Source organism: Saccostrea echinata, unplaced genomic scaffold (genome assembly GCF_033153115.1).
Source record: "Saccostrea echinata isolate AGI-Se365-2 ecotype Australia unplaced genomic scaffold, CSIRO_AGI_Sech_v1 ptg000009l, whole genome shotgun sequence".
NCBI lineage: Eukaryota > Metazoa > Mollusca > Bivalvia > Ostreida > Ostreidae > Saccostrea > Saccostrea echinata.
Genome location: NW_026889758.1, coordinates 11,903,177 through 11,921,607, shown reverse-complemented (window position 1 = coordinate 11,921,607; position 18,431 = coordinate 11,903,177). Strand labels below are relative to the sequence as shown.

The 18,431-nt window shown below is 35.6% G+C and overlaps 2 protein-coding genes across 2 annotated transcripts; one reads left to right on the top strand and one right to left on the bottom strand.

Moving 5' to 3' along the window:
• Positions 1–4,162: 4,162 nt before the first annotated feature.
• On the top strand, positions 4,163–7,630 carry LOC133182438 (uncharacterized). Its single transcript, XM_061317288.1, has 2 exons — positions 4,163–4,701; positions 7,004–7,630. The coding sequence occupies exons 1-2, from the start codon at positions 4,163–4,165 to the stop codon at positions 7,452–7,454; spliced, it is 990 nt and encodes a 329-aa protein (XP_061173272.1). The 3' UTR covers positions 7,455–7,630.
• Positions 7,631–14,099: 6,469 nt separating this feature from the next.
• On the bottom strand, positions 14,100–17,903 carry LOC133182437 (uncharacterized). The gene is made up of 4 exons (XM_061317287.1): positions 17,880–17,903; positions 17,378–17,557; positions 14,751–15,268; positions 14,100–14,573 (listed from the first exon to the last, which is right to left on the bottom strand). The coding sequence occupies exons 1-4, from the start codon at positions 17,901–17,903 to the stop codon at positions 14,129–14,131; spliced, it is 1,167 nt and encodes a 388-aa protein (XP_061173271.1). The 3' UTR covers positions 14,100–14,128.
• Between the last annotated feature and the right edge of the window lie 528 nt (positions 17,904–18,431).

Below are 18,431 nucleotides of genomic sequence, written 5' to 3'. Positions count from 1 at the left end.
TTAACAAAATGCCAGTGCGAGAAGAGGAGCACATAAAGTTTACAAGAGACATTTTTCTGCAAATGGCGAACTTAAAGAAATATAAGGAAAGATAGGTTTGAAATAAGATCATACAAGAATATTGTAGCTATAACAAAACTATCTCTATACGGTGTACTGGGATTGAAAACAAATCTACCATAAACATGAAATGCAGAAGATTGCAATGGGAAGATAGGGAACTTCTATTGATTTCAGGAGGTATTGTTATTAGCTACAAGATTGCAGTGGCATATATCCTGATCCTACCGCCTTGAAGTGAAATTGTTATTTCTGGTGATATTTGTCTCAAAGAAAAGGAAACAACACCCAAGGGAATCGGACTGATTGAGCCAGATGAAACATTCATCAGATCTGATAGAGATTAATACGAAACGTGCTTTCTAATGTCAATAATGGCCTTTTCATAAGAATAATGAACTTATCATCAGATGTAAAGGTTTTACACAATGGAAAAGTATTTGCCACTCTAAGACCAGTTGAACAGATTATTGCATGAGATTCCACGGACTTGAACAATATTAATCATGTACCGGAGGAACCGACTGTAAAGCGAAAGATCAACCCCAGGTCACATTGCTTCAGAAACATTTAACTCGATCTCTTTTTGCTACTGATAGTAAGGATTTTGGAAAAACATATATCATAAAGCATAAATATCGCACCTGTTAAATAACCACTGCGCAAAATAACTGTCCATCTGCATGAGGAAGTAGACAAACATATGGATGACATGTTCGAAAGAGGTTCTACAAGTCCCTGATCAGCTGGAATAGTGAAAAAGAGAAAGACGTTCACGATTCCGTATAGATTACTGAAACTTGAATGCCGCTACTAGTTTGTTTGTGTCACCACTTGCCGGTGGAGGGCTGCAAATTTTGACCTGTGCTCGGCACTCCGGCCAATGAGCAGTGAGGGATTTTTTTCGTGCCAGCACCTACTGCGACACGGGACCTCAGTTTATACGGTCTCATTCGAAGGACCAGTCCGCTATCAGTAATGATTCATTAAAAAAAGAACAGTTAGACGTATCCTTCTACCACTTATCTAGAGCTGTCTGCTCTTAACATTAAATAAATGCTCTGGGTACTGGCAAGTTGATATGTATTCAACTTTAAGAGGACTCTTTCAAAGTACATGTAATGCCATTCCATTTACGCAGCGCCTCAGCGACAATCGAAAGTCCATAAGAGACCATACCAGTGGTCTACCGTGGGATATTCAATTTGTTTTAATTAGTGGATCTGGACGAAAGTATTTTCATAACTAAAAATTTGATGAAATGGTTAAGAATTTAGAAGCTGTGTTCGAGTCTCAAACTGACAGCATCAAAATGTTTCCTTTTCTCAGAAATAGCTGATTGAATAGGCCATGTAATATTAGTAGGAGGCATCACAACAGATCAAAAGACAGAAGCAATAAAAAAAAATTGGAGAAAGCCAAGTAAATTAACAGAAGTTAGATCATTTTTGGCATTTCTGGGATTTCTAAAGATGTTACAAAAATTGTCACAATTACAAAGAGAAAATGAAAGAGTTATAATTTACAAAAGCCACTATTAACAAAGTCGGAAGGAAATTACTGTGAAACAAAAAAAAAACTCCATGCCATCGTTACATTTAAGAAATGTATGATTTTATTTATGTCAGAGCATCTTGAAAATCGATTTGAAAATAGTGCATTATTAGTAGTCTATTATTGTAGGACCAACATGCTAAAAACCCTCCCAGGAAAGATCAGAAGTGTTCCATGTTCTAATTCAAGACACTGGACTTAGAAGAGACACGATATGAGGTATGGATTGAGACCACTCGAAAAGAGATTTCGATGTGTTTTGTGTAATTGTATGCATTGGGCATGGTTGTAAAAAGACAGGGACCAAGAGTGTTTAATGGATGACAGGGTATTGGATTTCAGTGATATACATTAGATCATTGGAACAATGACAGAACATTCTGGGAGTAGCAAGTCAAGTTAGGAAGACTTGTCTTACGAATACAGTGAAAATACTGAGAAAAAACATGCTCTGAGTACGATCAATTTTTAAACCGAGGCAGGCTACTGACAAATAAGTTGATGTTACAGGAATATTATCAATCTCATTTGAAGTCAGCATTCGAAATTCTAAGGCCATTATAATGGCCTTGTTAGGAAATAAAACCTATCATTGGGTCTTTTTTTTTGATTGTCATATTTCGTAACCATTGCTTTGCCTTTGTTTTTATACTAGTACTAAATTTGACTACGGATTATTCCGTCTACTTGATCAATACATAGGGCTCACGGCGGGCGAGACCGGTCGACAGGGGCTGTTTACTCCTTTCACACACCTGATCCCACCTCTGAAATTATCAGGAGTGTTTTTGCCCTGTTCACAGATATTGTATTGTTTATAAGTTTTTGAGATTGATCACGTTTTGGTATTTTTACCTTTTTTATTTCATTAAATCTCCCAACGAACTTAGAGTGCTACACAAAAAAGTATAAGGATCTTCGGATGAGATGCAAGGGGATTTCAAAGTTAGGAGAGAAGTTAGAAAACTAAGGAACCCACACCTATTCCTGTTCCCAAGAAAATAGCTGGAATAAGCTTTTAGAAGACTGATAATTCTATGAAGCAGTTTGGGAAAACAAAGATTCCTAGAGGTGAAGGAAGTTTTCAAACTTGGAAGTCCAGACATTGAGGTAGTGACAATGAGTGAGACTTCATAAGTCTTAAAGGTACATGTTGGTGAAAGACCTTCTCCAAAAGAATAGTTATTTTGACCACAAATGTGAAAAGAGAGACATAAGGACATGTAGAGATCATTGAAAAACTCGATGAATGAGCAAGAGACAACTTTAATGAGGTTGACAGTTTAGATCAAATAAGACATTGGATCTAGACGGAAAAGTTGTAAGCAATATAATTGTTAATGTAAATACTTAAGTTTTCTTTATATCCAAGCACCGTTTTATATAACAACAAAGAAAAAGACATTCTTTTTTATCATGTAGGACAGGAAGTGAGGAATGAGGTGTGGGTAATGCGATGGTCAGGGAAAATTCAAGTTAATGATTTGGAACTCTCTAATAAAGAGATCAAATGATAAGTCACATTAAAAGTTCTGTCTGTGGAACAGCACAGTGGATAAGAATAAGGTTGCTGAAGAATAATGACAGAGATTGGGGGTCAATGAACAAACGTTTCCCCTTCCCTATCCTACATTTTAGTTAAACTTTTCTGTAAATAAATTGAACAATAATTATAGTTGAAACAGAAGTAGAAACATAACTGAGACAACTAAATAGAGCTTATGTTTATTTAAAAAAGATATTTTAGCTGTGTTCTCAGATGTACTCTGTCAGTTTTCCCACTTTTTTGATCAAGTAGCTCCACCTAAATTAAGAAATAATAAACTTGTAAATATTTTGAGTATTTTTGGAATATTCCCTTGGTTACAAGTCACAAAGAAACATTCACGGTAAAGTGCGTGAATTATGAACGAAATATTCACTTGGAGTAAATGTATTAGCTGATTTTTACTGCTAATATAAAAAGGAATCTTGATTTGTTTGTTTATTAATTCTTCCTCCTGGCCTCTTCTTACAGGCCTTTGTAAAATATGGAAATAATTTTCGACCGATTGAACCATGAGAATAATAATCCAGGAAAAATATTTACACGTGTATTCTACAATCTTTTAATCTACATATACTCGCATAAACCTAAAACAGTAAAGAAATGAATTTCACAAATATCCCACGATATCCTTGCATGATAGCAGTTTTACCTAAAAGAATATAAAAAACAGATTACAATGTGGATGATATGAGGGGTATCCTGTAAATACAATCAGAATTAACTTGTCGATCGTGTTCACTGGACACGGAATTTTGAATACTGGTACCCTAAATAAGGACATAACGGTAGGATAAAACCAAAAAAAAAAAATGCTACCATTTACACGCCTCTCACAACAGGAAATTTTTTATGTTTTTTTTAATTAACCACTTTAAAATGCAACTGAAAGGGAGCCGTCAGGTTTGCATATCAAGCATTTATATACAAATACTTGACACTTAACACGGAAGTAAAATTTCTTTGGAGTATCAATTAATTTCTCTTCCTCAATGATCAGAAATGTCTGACAACGACAGTTTCCCAATCCGCGACCCTCAGGTCCTGAGGGATGGGTATGACCTGCCCGTGTATGGCCTAGCTTCTGGGAGATTTTATGCATTACATATACCAGCGCTGATCTGTATCTTCCTCAGCTTGATTTCGGTTATTGTAACTATTGTTCTGAGTTTCAGAAAAAATCCAAAAAAATCCTTTTTTGATTGGACAAAAAGCGAGAGATTTATTGTTTATATGGCGATTTGCGATGGTGCTTTTAACGTGTCGCATAGTTTGGACCATCTTCAAATCCTTGTCACACGGAACCATGTGTATCCCGTGACACTTTGTCAATTTTATGGTGTCATGTTGTTAGAGTTTATCACGGCTCAGAACTTAATGGTTAATATTGTGGCAGTTAACGCATTCACTCTAATGATCTTCAATAAACAGCTGAATTTTGGAAAACGAGATTGGAGACTTCTCCTGTGGATTTACGGAGCACCTTTCGTCTTCTCAATGATAGCTCTTGCAACTAAACAGATTGGTCCAACGGGCTCAGCGTAAGTTTTAAACTTTCCCTGGTAAGGTTATAAGCGTACATTCTTAATTTAAGGGTTAGTTTTCGCAAAGGGAAATTGTACACTGATAGTTATTTCTCAATGAAAGTTAATATTAGTCTAAGGATATAAGGCAGTGATATGTTTATTGCAAATCATAGGCTTTTTAAACCGCCAGTTTTACGGAAGGAAATACAGCTAAAACATTAACCCGTTTTTTCCTTAAATTTTAATATGCCAACAAAGGAATTGACGCGGTTAATATAAGTAATAATCTTAATCACAAAAGGGTCCAGTCTTGTATTCCACCATATTTCCAACTGGAGACTATACCCTGTATTTCCTATAAATATACATCGACTATTGCTTCGAAACTTTTTAATTACAAGAAAACTTTACAGAGCCTGGACTTTACATATGAAACATAATCTACCACCGTGTTCATGTTCTTCTTCACCCTCAACTACACTCCTGCTGGACACATTATTACTGGTGACGTAACTCTGTCAGAATGAATTAAATGTATCAGATGTATGTTGAAATCTCGAATTAAGCGGTTTAGGGGCAATATGAAAAACATCTATCCTTCTGTGTTCAATAAAGAATTAGATAGACTACACAATCGGTATGTACTGGTCCAAGCTGACAAAGCATGTAACAACATTGTCTTTGTTTGTAATGCTCATTATTTTAATTGTATTTTAGAACTGGGATAAGTGGCAATCCAACTTATAAACATAGCTCCCTAACTAAGGAGGAAATTCTTCAAAATCGTATGTCAGTTTTGAATATTTTTGATATTCCCAACAACCAAACTGAATTTGAATTACCATATTTATATTGGATTCCGAAACTTCATAAAAATCCGTACAAACAAAAACGCATAGAGGGTTCCAGTAAATGTCCTTACAAGCCTCTTTCTTTACTCCTCACTAAAACATTAACAGCAGTGAAGGAGAAACTTCAGGAGTCCTGTGCAAGAATATATTCGAGAAGTGGTGTAAATCAGATGTGGATACTTAAAAATTCCAAGGTACTTTTGGAAAATTTGAAATCACAAAATTTTACCAAAATCTATAACATAAAAACTTACGACTTTTCAACCCTGTATACAACCATTCCCCACGATAAATTGAAGTCCAGGCTTTTTGACATCACTGACAGCTGCTTTTTCAATAAAAATGGAACTCGAAATTTACTTACTTTGCCATTGGTCATTTGCAAAATTATTTTGTTAAAAAACATTCTGATAGTACACACAGGTATTCAGAAGTTGATGTTAAAAAGATGCTTCAGATTCTGATTAACAATATCTATTTGGTTTTTAGAGACCAGGTCTTCCAACAATCTGTTGAAATTTCCATGGGTACCAATTGCCCCGTTGTTAGCAAACCTATTTTTGTATTCATATGAAGCAGACTTTATTCAAAATCGTATATTTGAGAAAAAGAAATCTCTTGCTGTGGCCTTCAAATCGACATTTAGATATATTGACGACGTATTATCAATTATCAATAGTTATTTCCATTCATATGCCAACAAGATATATCCTAGTGAGCTTGAAATAAAAGATACCACAGAGTTTGACACATCTGTTTCATATTTGGATATTTTACTAGAAAAAGACGTTGATGGTAATCTAACTACAAAGCTTTATGATAAACGTGATGACTTTAACTTTTTAATCGTCAACTTCCATTACTTTTGCAGCAATATACGTACGTATACCCTTATCACCTGCATATATAGTGTATATCTCTCAGTTGATTCGATACACAAAAGCATGCTCTACGTATGAACAATTTCTAAAACGAGGTAAGTTATTGACAAACAAGTTGATAAAACAAAAATACTGTCTCGTTTATGTCATCATTTCGTAAGTTCTATGGTCGATACAATGATCTTGTCAGCAAAAACAACCTATCATTAAGTCATATGCTGAGTGACGTTTTTTATACTAACTTTTAGGCCATTATTTACACATTAAATTGTCGACGGATTTTTCCGTTATTTTCCGATCATGACCAGGAGCATTCAGCGGCTGTGACCGGTGGGCAGGGGATGCTCACTCCTCCATGGCACCTGATCCCACCTCTGATGTTTTTGGTGATTCTGATGGCAATTGATCAGATTTAGTCGGTGCATACAGCACATACTACTATACGACATAAATACGTACATGCTTCATCTTCTTTTTTCAGCCACATCATCTGTAGAATGCCCTAATATATTTGTTAGTTAAAGTAACAAAATTTTGTTTCTATGTAGAAAATATGATACAAACAGAATCAGATATTTCTTTCAGTTGCTCGTTTGACGGCGTAAATGGGAAAATGGGATCCTTTCTTCTGACGACGCTTCCCCTCTCCGTCATTCTGATTATGAACACAACACTCTACATTTTGACGTGGATTAAACTTCGTGCTATGGAACAAATGTTGAAGAAATCACTGGGTAAACAGTCATCTGCTACTCGAACAAAGCACGCAGCAGTTCGTGCCATGTCGCTGTTTGTGCTAGCTTTCATCATTCAGTGGTGGGCTATGGCTATGCGTGGTATCTGGGGGTTCGCCAAACCAGGCGGTGTACCCGCTGCAGTTCACCATACCGTTACCACATTTTCCAACATCGGTGGGATATTAAATCTTGGGGTTTACCTTCTGATCAGACGACAAATGCATCTACAGACAAAATCGGAGAGTAGCTCGGGCACAAAACGACCTGGGACTAAAGATACAAGTGACACAGAATTATAGAATGCTACTTCACTGAGTTTTTTATTACCTTTTTCTATTTTATGAGTTTATATAAAGGTTCAAGATAAAAGAATGCTTGACACTTCATGCCATTCTCATGAGTTATAATATTCAATGGGAAAAGATGATGGTACAAATATGATTATCATTATTATTCATGATTTCACGCCTTTTGCTGTTTGATAGTAGTTCCAGTCCATTGGCGCAGTGGTTACATTGTTTGCTCTAGAGTGGCGTCTTAAGGGGTTGATCCTTACGTCGCGGGTTCGAATCCACTGTGCGACATGGAAACTGGTCCTTCGGATGAGACCGTATAAACCAAGGTCACATCTCGCAGTAGATGCTGTCACAAAAAGATCCCTCACTGCTCAAATGCCGTAAGTGCCGAGTACAGGTCTAAATTTGCAGCCCTCCAAGGGCAAGTGGTGGCATCTCAATATAAGTGGAAAAAATCTCGAAAGGGACGTTAAACAGCAAATAAACAAGATACCAGTTCCAAAGGCCTCCAAACGCAGCTGTCATATTTTCTCCCACTAGCATTGATCTTTCCCCCAAAACCCTGAATGAAGCTTATGTCACATGCTGTAAGTAATAGAAAGATCATATTAAAAGAAATCTTCGTCATGAAGAATGGGCGGAGCGGAGCCCATTCTTCATGACGAAGATTTCTCTTAATATGGTCTTACTGACTTAGAACTGAACCCCCGTTCTACAAATCAAATCAATGATTCAAAAATAAACTCCTGATTGTGTCATAATAGTGTCATGCCTGAATTGGCTGCTCATACTATATAAAAATAAATATTAAACACAAACACACACAATATCGAACACGCGCAGTTTCAAAATGGACCCCAAATCATTCACGATATGAAGTTGTTCTTGATTTACTGGGAGACTTGAATGGTGAGGATATTAAAGCTACTGAGGCAATGAATATCCTTGTACCGAGAATCTTTTTATCTTTTCTATATAATTGTGGTTAAATGACAAGGCCGTAGCCAGTAGGAGTGGACATCGCTCTAACGCCACATAAAAGTATCACCGGAAACATTTTCCTTACTGAAGGAAATAAGAAACACTCTCGCTCCTCCTGTGCCCCCCCCCCCCCCAAATGAGAATTGGAAATATTTGATTGGCTGAATAAGTGGGTTATGTTCTAACCATATTGAAATAATTCAAAAGTGGTTGAGAAACCATTTCTTACCAACATTCCCTTTAGAACATAACCCACTTATTCAGCCAATCAAATGTTTTCAATCGATTCTTCATGGTGAAGAATAGTTCTTTTTCTGAAATACTGAACGGTGTTTGATTGGTTCACTTAAAAGTTATATGGGCGTTTCTTTATTGGTTTTATTTCTCACACACACACAAAAAGATAATGCAAGACTCACTGTTTTAAAATCATAATGAATTTCTCCGGGGCTTGGAATTCACATTTTTTTTAATGTCCACTGTAATTTTTTGTCGCCTTTCTAAGTATAAGTTTGTTTTACTGTTTTCGTCATTTTTTGGCGCAGGAGGAGCGAGAATGTTGCTAATATTCTTCAGTACAAGAAAACGATCCCGTTGGTATTTTTATGGCGCTAGATTGATGCCCACTACTGATGGCAACGGCCTTGTCTTTAAACCTCAATTACATGTATATAGAAAAATAAAAAAAAGATTCTTGGTAAAAGGATATTCATAAACTCGGCAGCTTAAATGTCTTCAACATCCCAGTCTCTAAGTGAATCAAAATCAATTTCATTTAAGTCGTTGCATGCTAACCTGAATGGGTTGGAGGTAAATTTTGAAACTGCCTGTGTTCGATATTGAGTGGGCCGTCACGGTAGCTCAGTCGATATAGCCCTTGCTCGGTGATCGGAAGGCCGTCAGTTCGAATCTCGGCCGCGACTGACCTAAGTCGATAAAAAATAGGTAGCAACTGTTCCTTTCGCCTGGCTCTTGGCACTTTGAAGTGAAGTTGCGGGTCCTTCGGATGAGACCTTAAAAACCGAGGCCCCGTGTCACCGCAGACGTTGGCACGATAAAGATCTCTCACTGTTCAATGGCCCGGAGTGCCGAGTAAAGGTCTAAATTTGAAGCCCTTAACTAGTATATGGTGACATCTCTATATAAGTGAAAAATTCTCGAACGGGACGTAAAACAACATACAATCAATCAATATTGAATGTGTGTTCTATATGTAAAATGAGCGGTCAATTCAGGCATGACACAATCGTGGAGGAGTTTATTTTTGAATCATTTTAATATGCTCCGCTCCGCTTCGCCGAATTCTTCATGACGAAGATTTCTCTTTATATGTTCTTATTATTACATAACCAGAGAATGTGTCAAAATATATACTCATCTATCACAGAAAATTTTTATTTTATTTTTGGAGAATGCAGAATTATCAGATTCACTGTGAATTCAGTGAAATGAGATATCCATTACTGTGCAAATTGCTTGCGTTGTTAAATGAATATGTAGGTAAGTTATCAAAAATATCATTAAAATTTCAAAAATAGCAACATTTACTGAAGTAACAACCATTACAGAAATTATTTCAGGAGTAAGGTTATTTCAATAGTGATTGCAAAGTGGTAATTGATTTTATACATTTTTTTCTGTTCTTCAAATGAATTTCAAACTTGTTTCAATTGACCGTTCAGGTGACGTCATGATTTTTCTCAGAATATTTTTCCCAGAAATGTCACACTTCTTACTTTGTGGTTTTTATACTTACTCTTATATAATATATTATTCTTCACATCAAAATTATTAAATTTTCGTACTTTATATACATTTTCTATTTCTATTCTACTAAAACCTTTTGTCGTTCTGTCAAAGGATTGATTAAACTTATGAAGTAACCACTTTTCAATATCATTTCATTCAACAACGAGATTTTCAATTAATTCAAACAAAATCATTGTTAAGAATATATTCTAAGATGGCTGGTGGTAAATCTGGAACGAGATGGTCTAAAACATATTCTTTATGACTGTGTAATAAATAAACCATGGGAAAACATTCAAATAAAACAAAATTTCTTTGAATTTGTTTCAAGATCTTTTAATGTCTCAGTGCAATCAAACAGAGGATTGGAAAATATCTCAAAGAAAGAAAGAACAGATCTCGTTTAGTAAAACAGTAAAAGTTTTACGATTGTCACATAAACAAACACCGTCGTCACATGTCGCATTTCTACCCATACGCTGCATGGGAAGATTTTCCTTGGTTTTAAAAAGTGTTTGAAAAGAAACGACTCTGTTTCTTATCTTTTCTTCTTTCTTAAGATTATCATGCTCTACTTTCAACGTATTGAATCATCACTTTTATATGAAAAGGTGTCGAAAAGAGGTTTTAAGGATGTTCAAAAGTAGGACTTCGCCAACGTTTAATATTTTTCCAAAATGACTGCAAAGTAAAATTTTACTTATTTAACAGTTGACTTTGACCATATTTTTCAACTGACGACAGAACTCCATTCTATTATTAATTCTGTCGAAGATTATGCCAGATATTGGGCTAAATATGAAAGGGAAGACCTGAATAATTTATCAGAATGTATTGAGTGTGTTAGAAATATATTAAAGAGTCGTGGTAGAAAGTTAAAAAGTAATATGCGAGCCATCTGTCCTTCCCTTTTCACTTAATCGTCAGTGAGAGAAGAATTAGAAGGACTATATGAACAATATGTTATGGTTCTAGCAGACAAGGCATGTAACAATATTGTAATCACCTGAGTATTACTGTACAATAATTGTAAAGGATGAAATAAAATAAACATAAATTGAGAGGTGAAGATACATGTCACCCAAAAGCAAGAGAAATAGGATGACCAGGGATCAACCGAATAGTTTGTCTAGTCCAGTATTCATTAGCATGTAATTGCAAATGCTAATACACTCCAATTTGCCACTATCACTATGCAATATACCGGTATACAAAACAATAGTGGGAGAGCTCATACAGTATCTGATATTTGATTAATACTAGTATCTTATGTATTAAGATAACCTGCTCAATATTTTTATCTAATTTTTATTATTTATTATTTTTTTATTTATTATTTTCTCATTTCTATTGCTATCCGTTTTTGTCTGTACATGTCGTCATGCATTTTAACATTTTCAGCTTCTTCTCTGGAACTACTTGACCAATTTCAACCAATTTTGGAATATGGTATCTATGGGTAAAGGAGAGAAAAAAAAATTATGAAATTCATGACCCCTGCCCCCCTGGGGCCTGAGGGGTGGGGCTAAAACCATCAAAATTAATGCAATCTTTAAAAATCTTCTTCTTTACTCATGGGCATCGAGCAATCAAACTGTTGGCATGATTGAAATAAGCATAGAGCCCTCTACCAAAGTTGTAAAATTCATGGCTCCAGGGTCAGGGGTTCTGGTACTAGGGACGGGGCTCTGTTGAATATATAGTGAATATACATTATTTATGAAAAAATCCTCTTCTCTACAAACTAAATGCATAGTTATAATGAGCAAGGATTTCTCTTCCAAAATTGTGAATTTCATGGCCCCTAGTCAGGGGTTCTGATCTTATGGCGGGACTCTAATGATTATATAGTGAAAGTTCATAAATTCTTTGAAAATCTTCTCTGCTCCTTGGTATTAAGCCGATGAATTAATGCATGATGAGCAAGGATGCCTCTTCCAAAATTGTGAATTTCATGGCCCCTGGGTCAGGGGTTCCGTGGAGGTGGGGGCTTATTTATTATGTACTGAAAATGAATTAATCCTTTGAAAGTCTTCTCATCTGCTCCTTTGTATTAAGCAAACAATCTAAATGCATGGTTATAATTAGCAAGGGTGCCTCTTCCAAAATTGTGAATTCCATGGCCCCTGGGTCATGGGGTTCTGATATTTGGGCAAGGCTTTATTGATTACATAGCAAAAATGCATTAATGCTTTGAAAATCGTCTCGTCTGCCCCTGAGTATTAGGAAAACGATCTAAATGCAATGATATAAATGTAAATGAATAAATATTAATGTGCCTCTTCTCTTCTCATTGATATCTAGGAGGCAGAGTACAAAATTATGTGAAGTGAATGAGAGTTACTCATCAAAAAATCCTTGTACATATTAATAGATTACCAGGTTATTTGATTGAATATATAGATAGATAGATAGATAGATAGATAGATAGATAGATAGATAGATAGATAATGAAACAAAATAAAAATAAATGTTTGGTTTGAATGAACAAAGCATGCTGAAGTTGGATTCTTGTCTGAAAAGCAATATAAAAGATTGATATAAAGATTATATATTCAGCAAAATTGCCAGTTGTTAGGAGTGTGTACACTGTGGTACGTGTCCTGTTTGATACTTGATAGTTATTGTCAAATAAAGGTATGGAGACCATAGTCTATTTGGTAAGAGACTGCATAAAGTTGTTTTGTATCAAAGGGACCAGATGATCACAGAGATCCAGGGTGACCAGGGGATAAGTTGTAAGTTGCGACAAGGGGGAAAAATAGCCACATTGAATAGCCAAGTGGTGAGTGCTGGTAACAAATATTACCAAGTTGTTTGTATAGCCAAGAGGCAAGTGTCGGTACCAAGTGTTACCAAGTGGCAAGCAACTAAGTTGTTTGTGTAGTCAAGAGGCATCACCCCGATTAAATTTACAGGCATTATAGATTTGTCTTTGTATACTTAATTGCAGCACTAGGCAAGTGACAAAGACATATCTGTATATTTAGTATATTGAATACCTTTCACACTAAGCAAGTGTCCATTGCATTTATATGTTTTGCAGTCATCCTTGTAAGACTTGGGCAAACCAAGAAGATCGCTCGGGTCTCGGACATTTCAATAAGCAAGGGTATTTTTACCATATTTTTTTTAAATTCTTGGTCAACGTAGCTAGCTTCTTCTATCAGTTAATTTTGTTTTAAACTTCTATGACTCCTTTACAGTTTGTATTATACTCAGGTTACCGTTAAGGCCCTTGGGTCTCTTGTTTATATATTACTCACAAGTCTATCTGACCATTGAAAACTATTAAAGTACTTTACAAATTACATTACAAATTCTTGTACTGTGTAATTCTTTTATTCGTTTGGCCTATCAGTTACATTATTTACTGCGATTAATTATCATCTGTGAATAGCAATGGGAAATAACTTCTCTCAGTAGAGTACAAATTTCCTTACAGATCAATAGAACCCTGCCCAGCACCAGAACTCTTGACACAGTGGTCCAAAATTTCACAAATTTGGTTTTAAAAAAAGTTCATTACAACTTCGTACTCTGTTGAGCCCGACCTTTCACCAAAACCCCTGACTTAGGGGCTAGGAATTTCACAATTTTGGAAGAGGTATCCTTGCTCATCGAAACCATGCATTTACTTTGTTTGGAAAGTATACAGGGGGAGAGAAGAAGATATTTAAAGAATTTATTCATTTTCACTTAATGATCAATAGAGCCCCGCCCTTACAGCAGATCTCCTGTCTCGGGGTCCATGTTCACAATTTTGGAAGAGGCACCCTAGTTTATATAACAAATCACTTAGTTTATCTGCTAAAATATCCAGGAGTTTCACATTTTTATTGATTAAATTTTAATCCATTTCCTTAAATTAATGATTTTAAAATGAAAATTAGTTTGTGCACCAATTGTCTTGCGAATTGTTAAATGTACAATAATCTGATAGTTAATTACAAGTGCACCGGCCCAGAAAATTCTTCCCGGCGAATCGAAGATTGTACTCTAGGTGTCTGAAAGGGAAGCAATCGTCTTCTGATGTATAGGTAAACACCGAAATTTAAAATTCCTCCGACATTTGAAAAAGTTGTTACTAAGTGATAAATCGGGGCTGGAACAGCTTCTGGTTCTATAAAGGACCAGAGTCCATAAACAGCCATAGCCCACCACTGGATGAGAAATACAAGCACAAATACAGACATTGCACGCGCAGCCGCGTGCCTCATTTTCGTGGTCATCGTCTGCTTGCCTAACGTCTTTTTCAGTTCTTTCTCTTTAAGGTATATATTTCTGAGTGTCATGCTGTATAGTACGGAGTTTAGGATAAGGATGATTGTTAGAGGTACAGTGGTAAAGAGGAAGTTCGCCACTGTCCCCTTCACTCCGTCAAAATAGCAGCTGAAAATAAATAGCATTGTGAAACATTAGTCAATAATATTTGTCAAAGTTAAAAAAAATATCGATGATAATACAAAGAATGCACTGAATTCTTTCGCTATTGAAAAACATTTATGATGATCTCGTTTTAGGAAGCGTTCTATACTCCATTAAAATAGATAAAAACGATTTACTTACAATGATCCATTGGGTCCAAGCTGCCCTGCGATTCCTGCAACTGTGGCACATACAAAAGGAGTTCCAAATGTCCAAAGTAACAAGCGATAATCCTTAATACCAAAGTCAATCTGCTTGTGAAGAAATATCAACACAAATGCATTGACAGCAATTATATTAACCATCAGGTTTTGAGCTGTTATAAACTCGGCCAGCATAAAACCATAGAACTCACACAATTCTTTGGGATATACGTGATCTTCCGTAATAAGAATATGAAGATGGTCCATGCTATGCGCCAAATTGAACGCAGCGTCACAAATTGCCAGGTATACGACAAACCTCTCGCTTTTGGACCGCGAGAAGAAGGTTTTATAAGACTTTTGGCGGAAGCTGAGGACCATGGTTAGTACTGCGGAAGCAAAACTGAGGAAAATACATGATAGTGCGGGGATATGGAGCGTGTAGAAATGTCCTTCGTTAAGTCCATATACCGGCAAATCATACCCGTCACTCGGCGCGTCATTCCATGTGTTATTCTTCATAGCAATAAATTTCTTATTTTAAAAATTAAATTGGAGGAAATATAAAGTAAATGATAAATTCCATGTCGCTCATTGATAATTTAAATGTAACTGATCTTCATAATAAAGTATAGACCAGTCATATGGTCATTATTGATAACAATGATAACTTTTTATCAATGGGAAATGAGGAAGTAGATAGTAAGGTTACCAAGTAAAATTTAACCTCTTCGCAGGTGTGGACGCTTTCGTTTTGGCATTTTGGAAATCTGTGTCAATATCTCAATTTCTTATCATAGATAATAAACTTGTTTTTAATCGTATTCTCTCAGGTAAAGTTACAAAAACATTATCGAAAAACCCCAATACAATGTTGAACTTTACAACTTTAATGTATTCTTTATTTTTGTTACAGTAGAAAATACCTACCATCCGGGTTATCTGATAAATGTCAATCTAACTATATTTAAATATATAGTTTTAATTGTTAAGTATAGTATAAACATCTGGAAGACAAATGCCGGTATGAATTCTTGTGTTCAGATTCAATGATATTATTGTATACATGTAATGGTTCTCATGGTAGTTTTGTAATGTAATCTAGAAATTGTTATGGTAAATCAATAGAGATATTTTTGTGAGTAATCAGAGTGATTTCTTTTCTAGTAACATGTTAGAGATTGAAGTTGATACGTCATAACTACTTTATACAGAGAAATTTTAGTCCTCATTAACAGTTGGTGAATTCAAAACGGGAATTGAAGAAAGACGGTGTTACATTTCTTTCATTACAACTACTTCTGGGCGAATTTTAAAACGGGGCAAAATCTTCTGCCAATTTGAAAGGGCGAAAAGATATCCCGGTATATAACGTATGATAAACATCTCCAAATTTTAGTTTAGTTGTCATTTGAGGCCGTGGAAAAAGATTAGGCATGAAAGTAACAAAACCTCTCCTAGACGAAAGTAACAAAACCTCTCCTCTCCTGGACGAAAGTAACAGAACCTCTCCTCTCCTGGACGAAAGTAACAAAAGCTCTACTGACTTCAAACTATCATACATATTCAGGCCGAAAAAAAAAGAAATGCTGAAAACATGTTTCAGTCGATCAGAAGTCAAGGAAACCATGTACAAACCATACTCACTCTGCAGTAAAATCTGATTTCAATAATGTCATAAGGAAGATTGTGCCAAATCCATCGAGGAACTGATCAGCTTAAAATAAGTTAATGTGATCGAAATGAAAATAATAATAATACTCGGTAGTTTCTTAAGAAAAAAACGACGGGGCCACTCCAGAATTTTAACAAAAATCATCTGGAGAAAATAAAGATACTTGTGTACAAAAGCTACTTGCAATCGAAAATTGCCCGAGACATACTTTACCAGTATTTGGAGATTATTTTAATAAATCACTTCACAAAAGCAACAACACAAATAAAAAAAAACTCGTCGGGAGAGAGAAAGCAACGCAAAATGAACAAAAAATTAACAAAATCAAAAAATATACAGACACATGACGGGGCCTAAGAAATTGATCACACGATTTGCTTTCAGAATAACGTATCTCATGCACTTAAGCATCAAAGACGTGGTGGAGAAAAGCCGGATAAGTTGATAATGCAAAAACGATGTTTTTCGCTCATTGCTCGGTTGACACACAACTTAACATTATTCAAGCTGAATTAAAGTGACTCAGAAGGAAAATTTGGAACAACATTCCGAGCTGTTTGGAATAAATTATATTTAAGTAGATTCGGTGATGTAATTCAAAGTTTTGTTGTTTTTTTTTTTTTTAATAAATACAGAAACACTTTTCAAAGTTAGTTATCCCTATCATTCCTTTCACAACGGAATGCTTAGAGGCATATTTGTATTAAAAAAAAGGAGTCGGCAGAGAGATTCCGTCGTTTTAAAAAGCTTGGAAAAGCACATATTTCAAGTAAATATCAATTGTGATGCGACGTCTTAATTAATGTTCAAATGGAGAGTTTCATTAAGACATGGATCGCGTTCACACGGATAATTTATACCAATTACATTAATTCTAATAAGTTTACAACGAATTAATATTTTAAAACTTCTACTCGCACCTTGCAGTTCACCTTAAAGCCCACTCTCACCTTGAAACCCACCTTCACCTTGAAGCCCACCTTCACCTTTAAGCTCGCTCTCACCTTGAAGCCCACCTTCACCTTTAAGCCCACTCTCACCTTGAAGCCCACCTTCACCTTGAAGCCCACTCTCACCTTGAAGTCCAACCTCACCTTAAAGGCCACTTTCACCTTAAAGCTCACAGTCACCTTTAAGATCAGACGACACGTTCCTCAATAATATATAATTTTTCCCAAGAATTGGTCATTGAAGTATTGCTTCTAAAAACAAGTGTCCTCACAAAAAAGTGAGGCACCTTACCAGGCATTTGTGCAAGATACCAGATGTTGGAGTTTTCTATATAATCCTATTGGAAATCTCTTGGATTGTCAATGGCACAGTTTTTTGTGTATCTTTTTTAAAGACATTTTGAAAACAGTTTAAAAATCACAAGATGATAATAATTAAGAATAATTTTCAATATATTATGAAGAAATGTAAAACAGATATTCGAGGTACGTGTCGTCTGACCTTAAGCCCGCTCTCTGTGAGCATCTTCTGATTTTTAGCTCACTTTCACCTTTAAGCTCACTTTCAGTTTTAAGTCCACTCTTACTTTAAAGCCCACTTTTCCCTTTGAGCACTGTAAGCCCACTAAACACGAAGTTTATTTTCATTTTCTGTTATTTAAAATGGTATATATTTCCTTGTATTTGATTTTTTCTGGAATGTAATTATTTCCCCTCTCTTGTCCATTCTGTCATCTTTTCTTTCTTCTTTAAATGCCGATTGCTGTGTCTGTGTTTTCTTCCATTTTTATATCAAATGGACCTAACTGCATTCATTTTCTCGGTGAAACAGTACTCATGTACTTCTTACCTCGCAAAATAATGTAAACCAAAGTTTTCAATGTCTCAAAATCCGCTATCCCTTTTTCCAGCATTAACACTGTGATTTGGATCTTTCCCTAATTATCTCAAAACATCACTCTCCTAGTAATTCTGGCTTCGGTAGAACCTTCTGCTGAGGAAAACTAAACGCAGATCGTGGCGCGAAACTTGCAAAAAATTTTGACTTGATTTG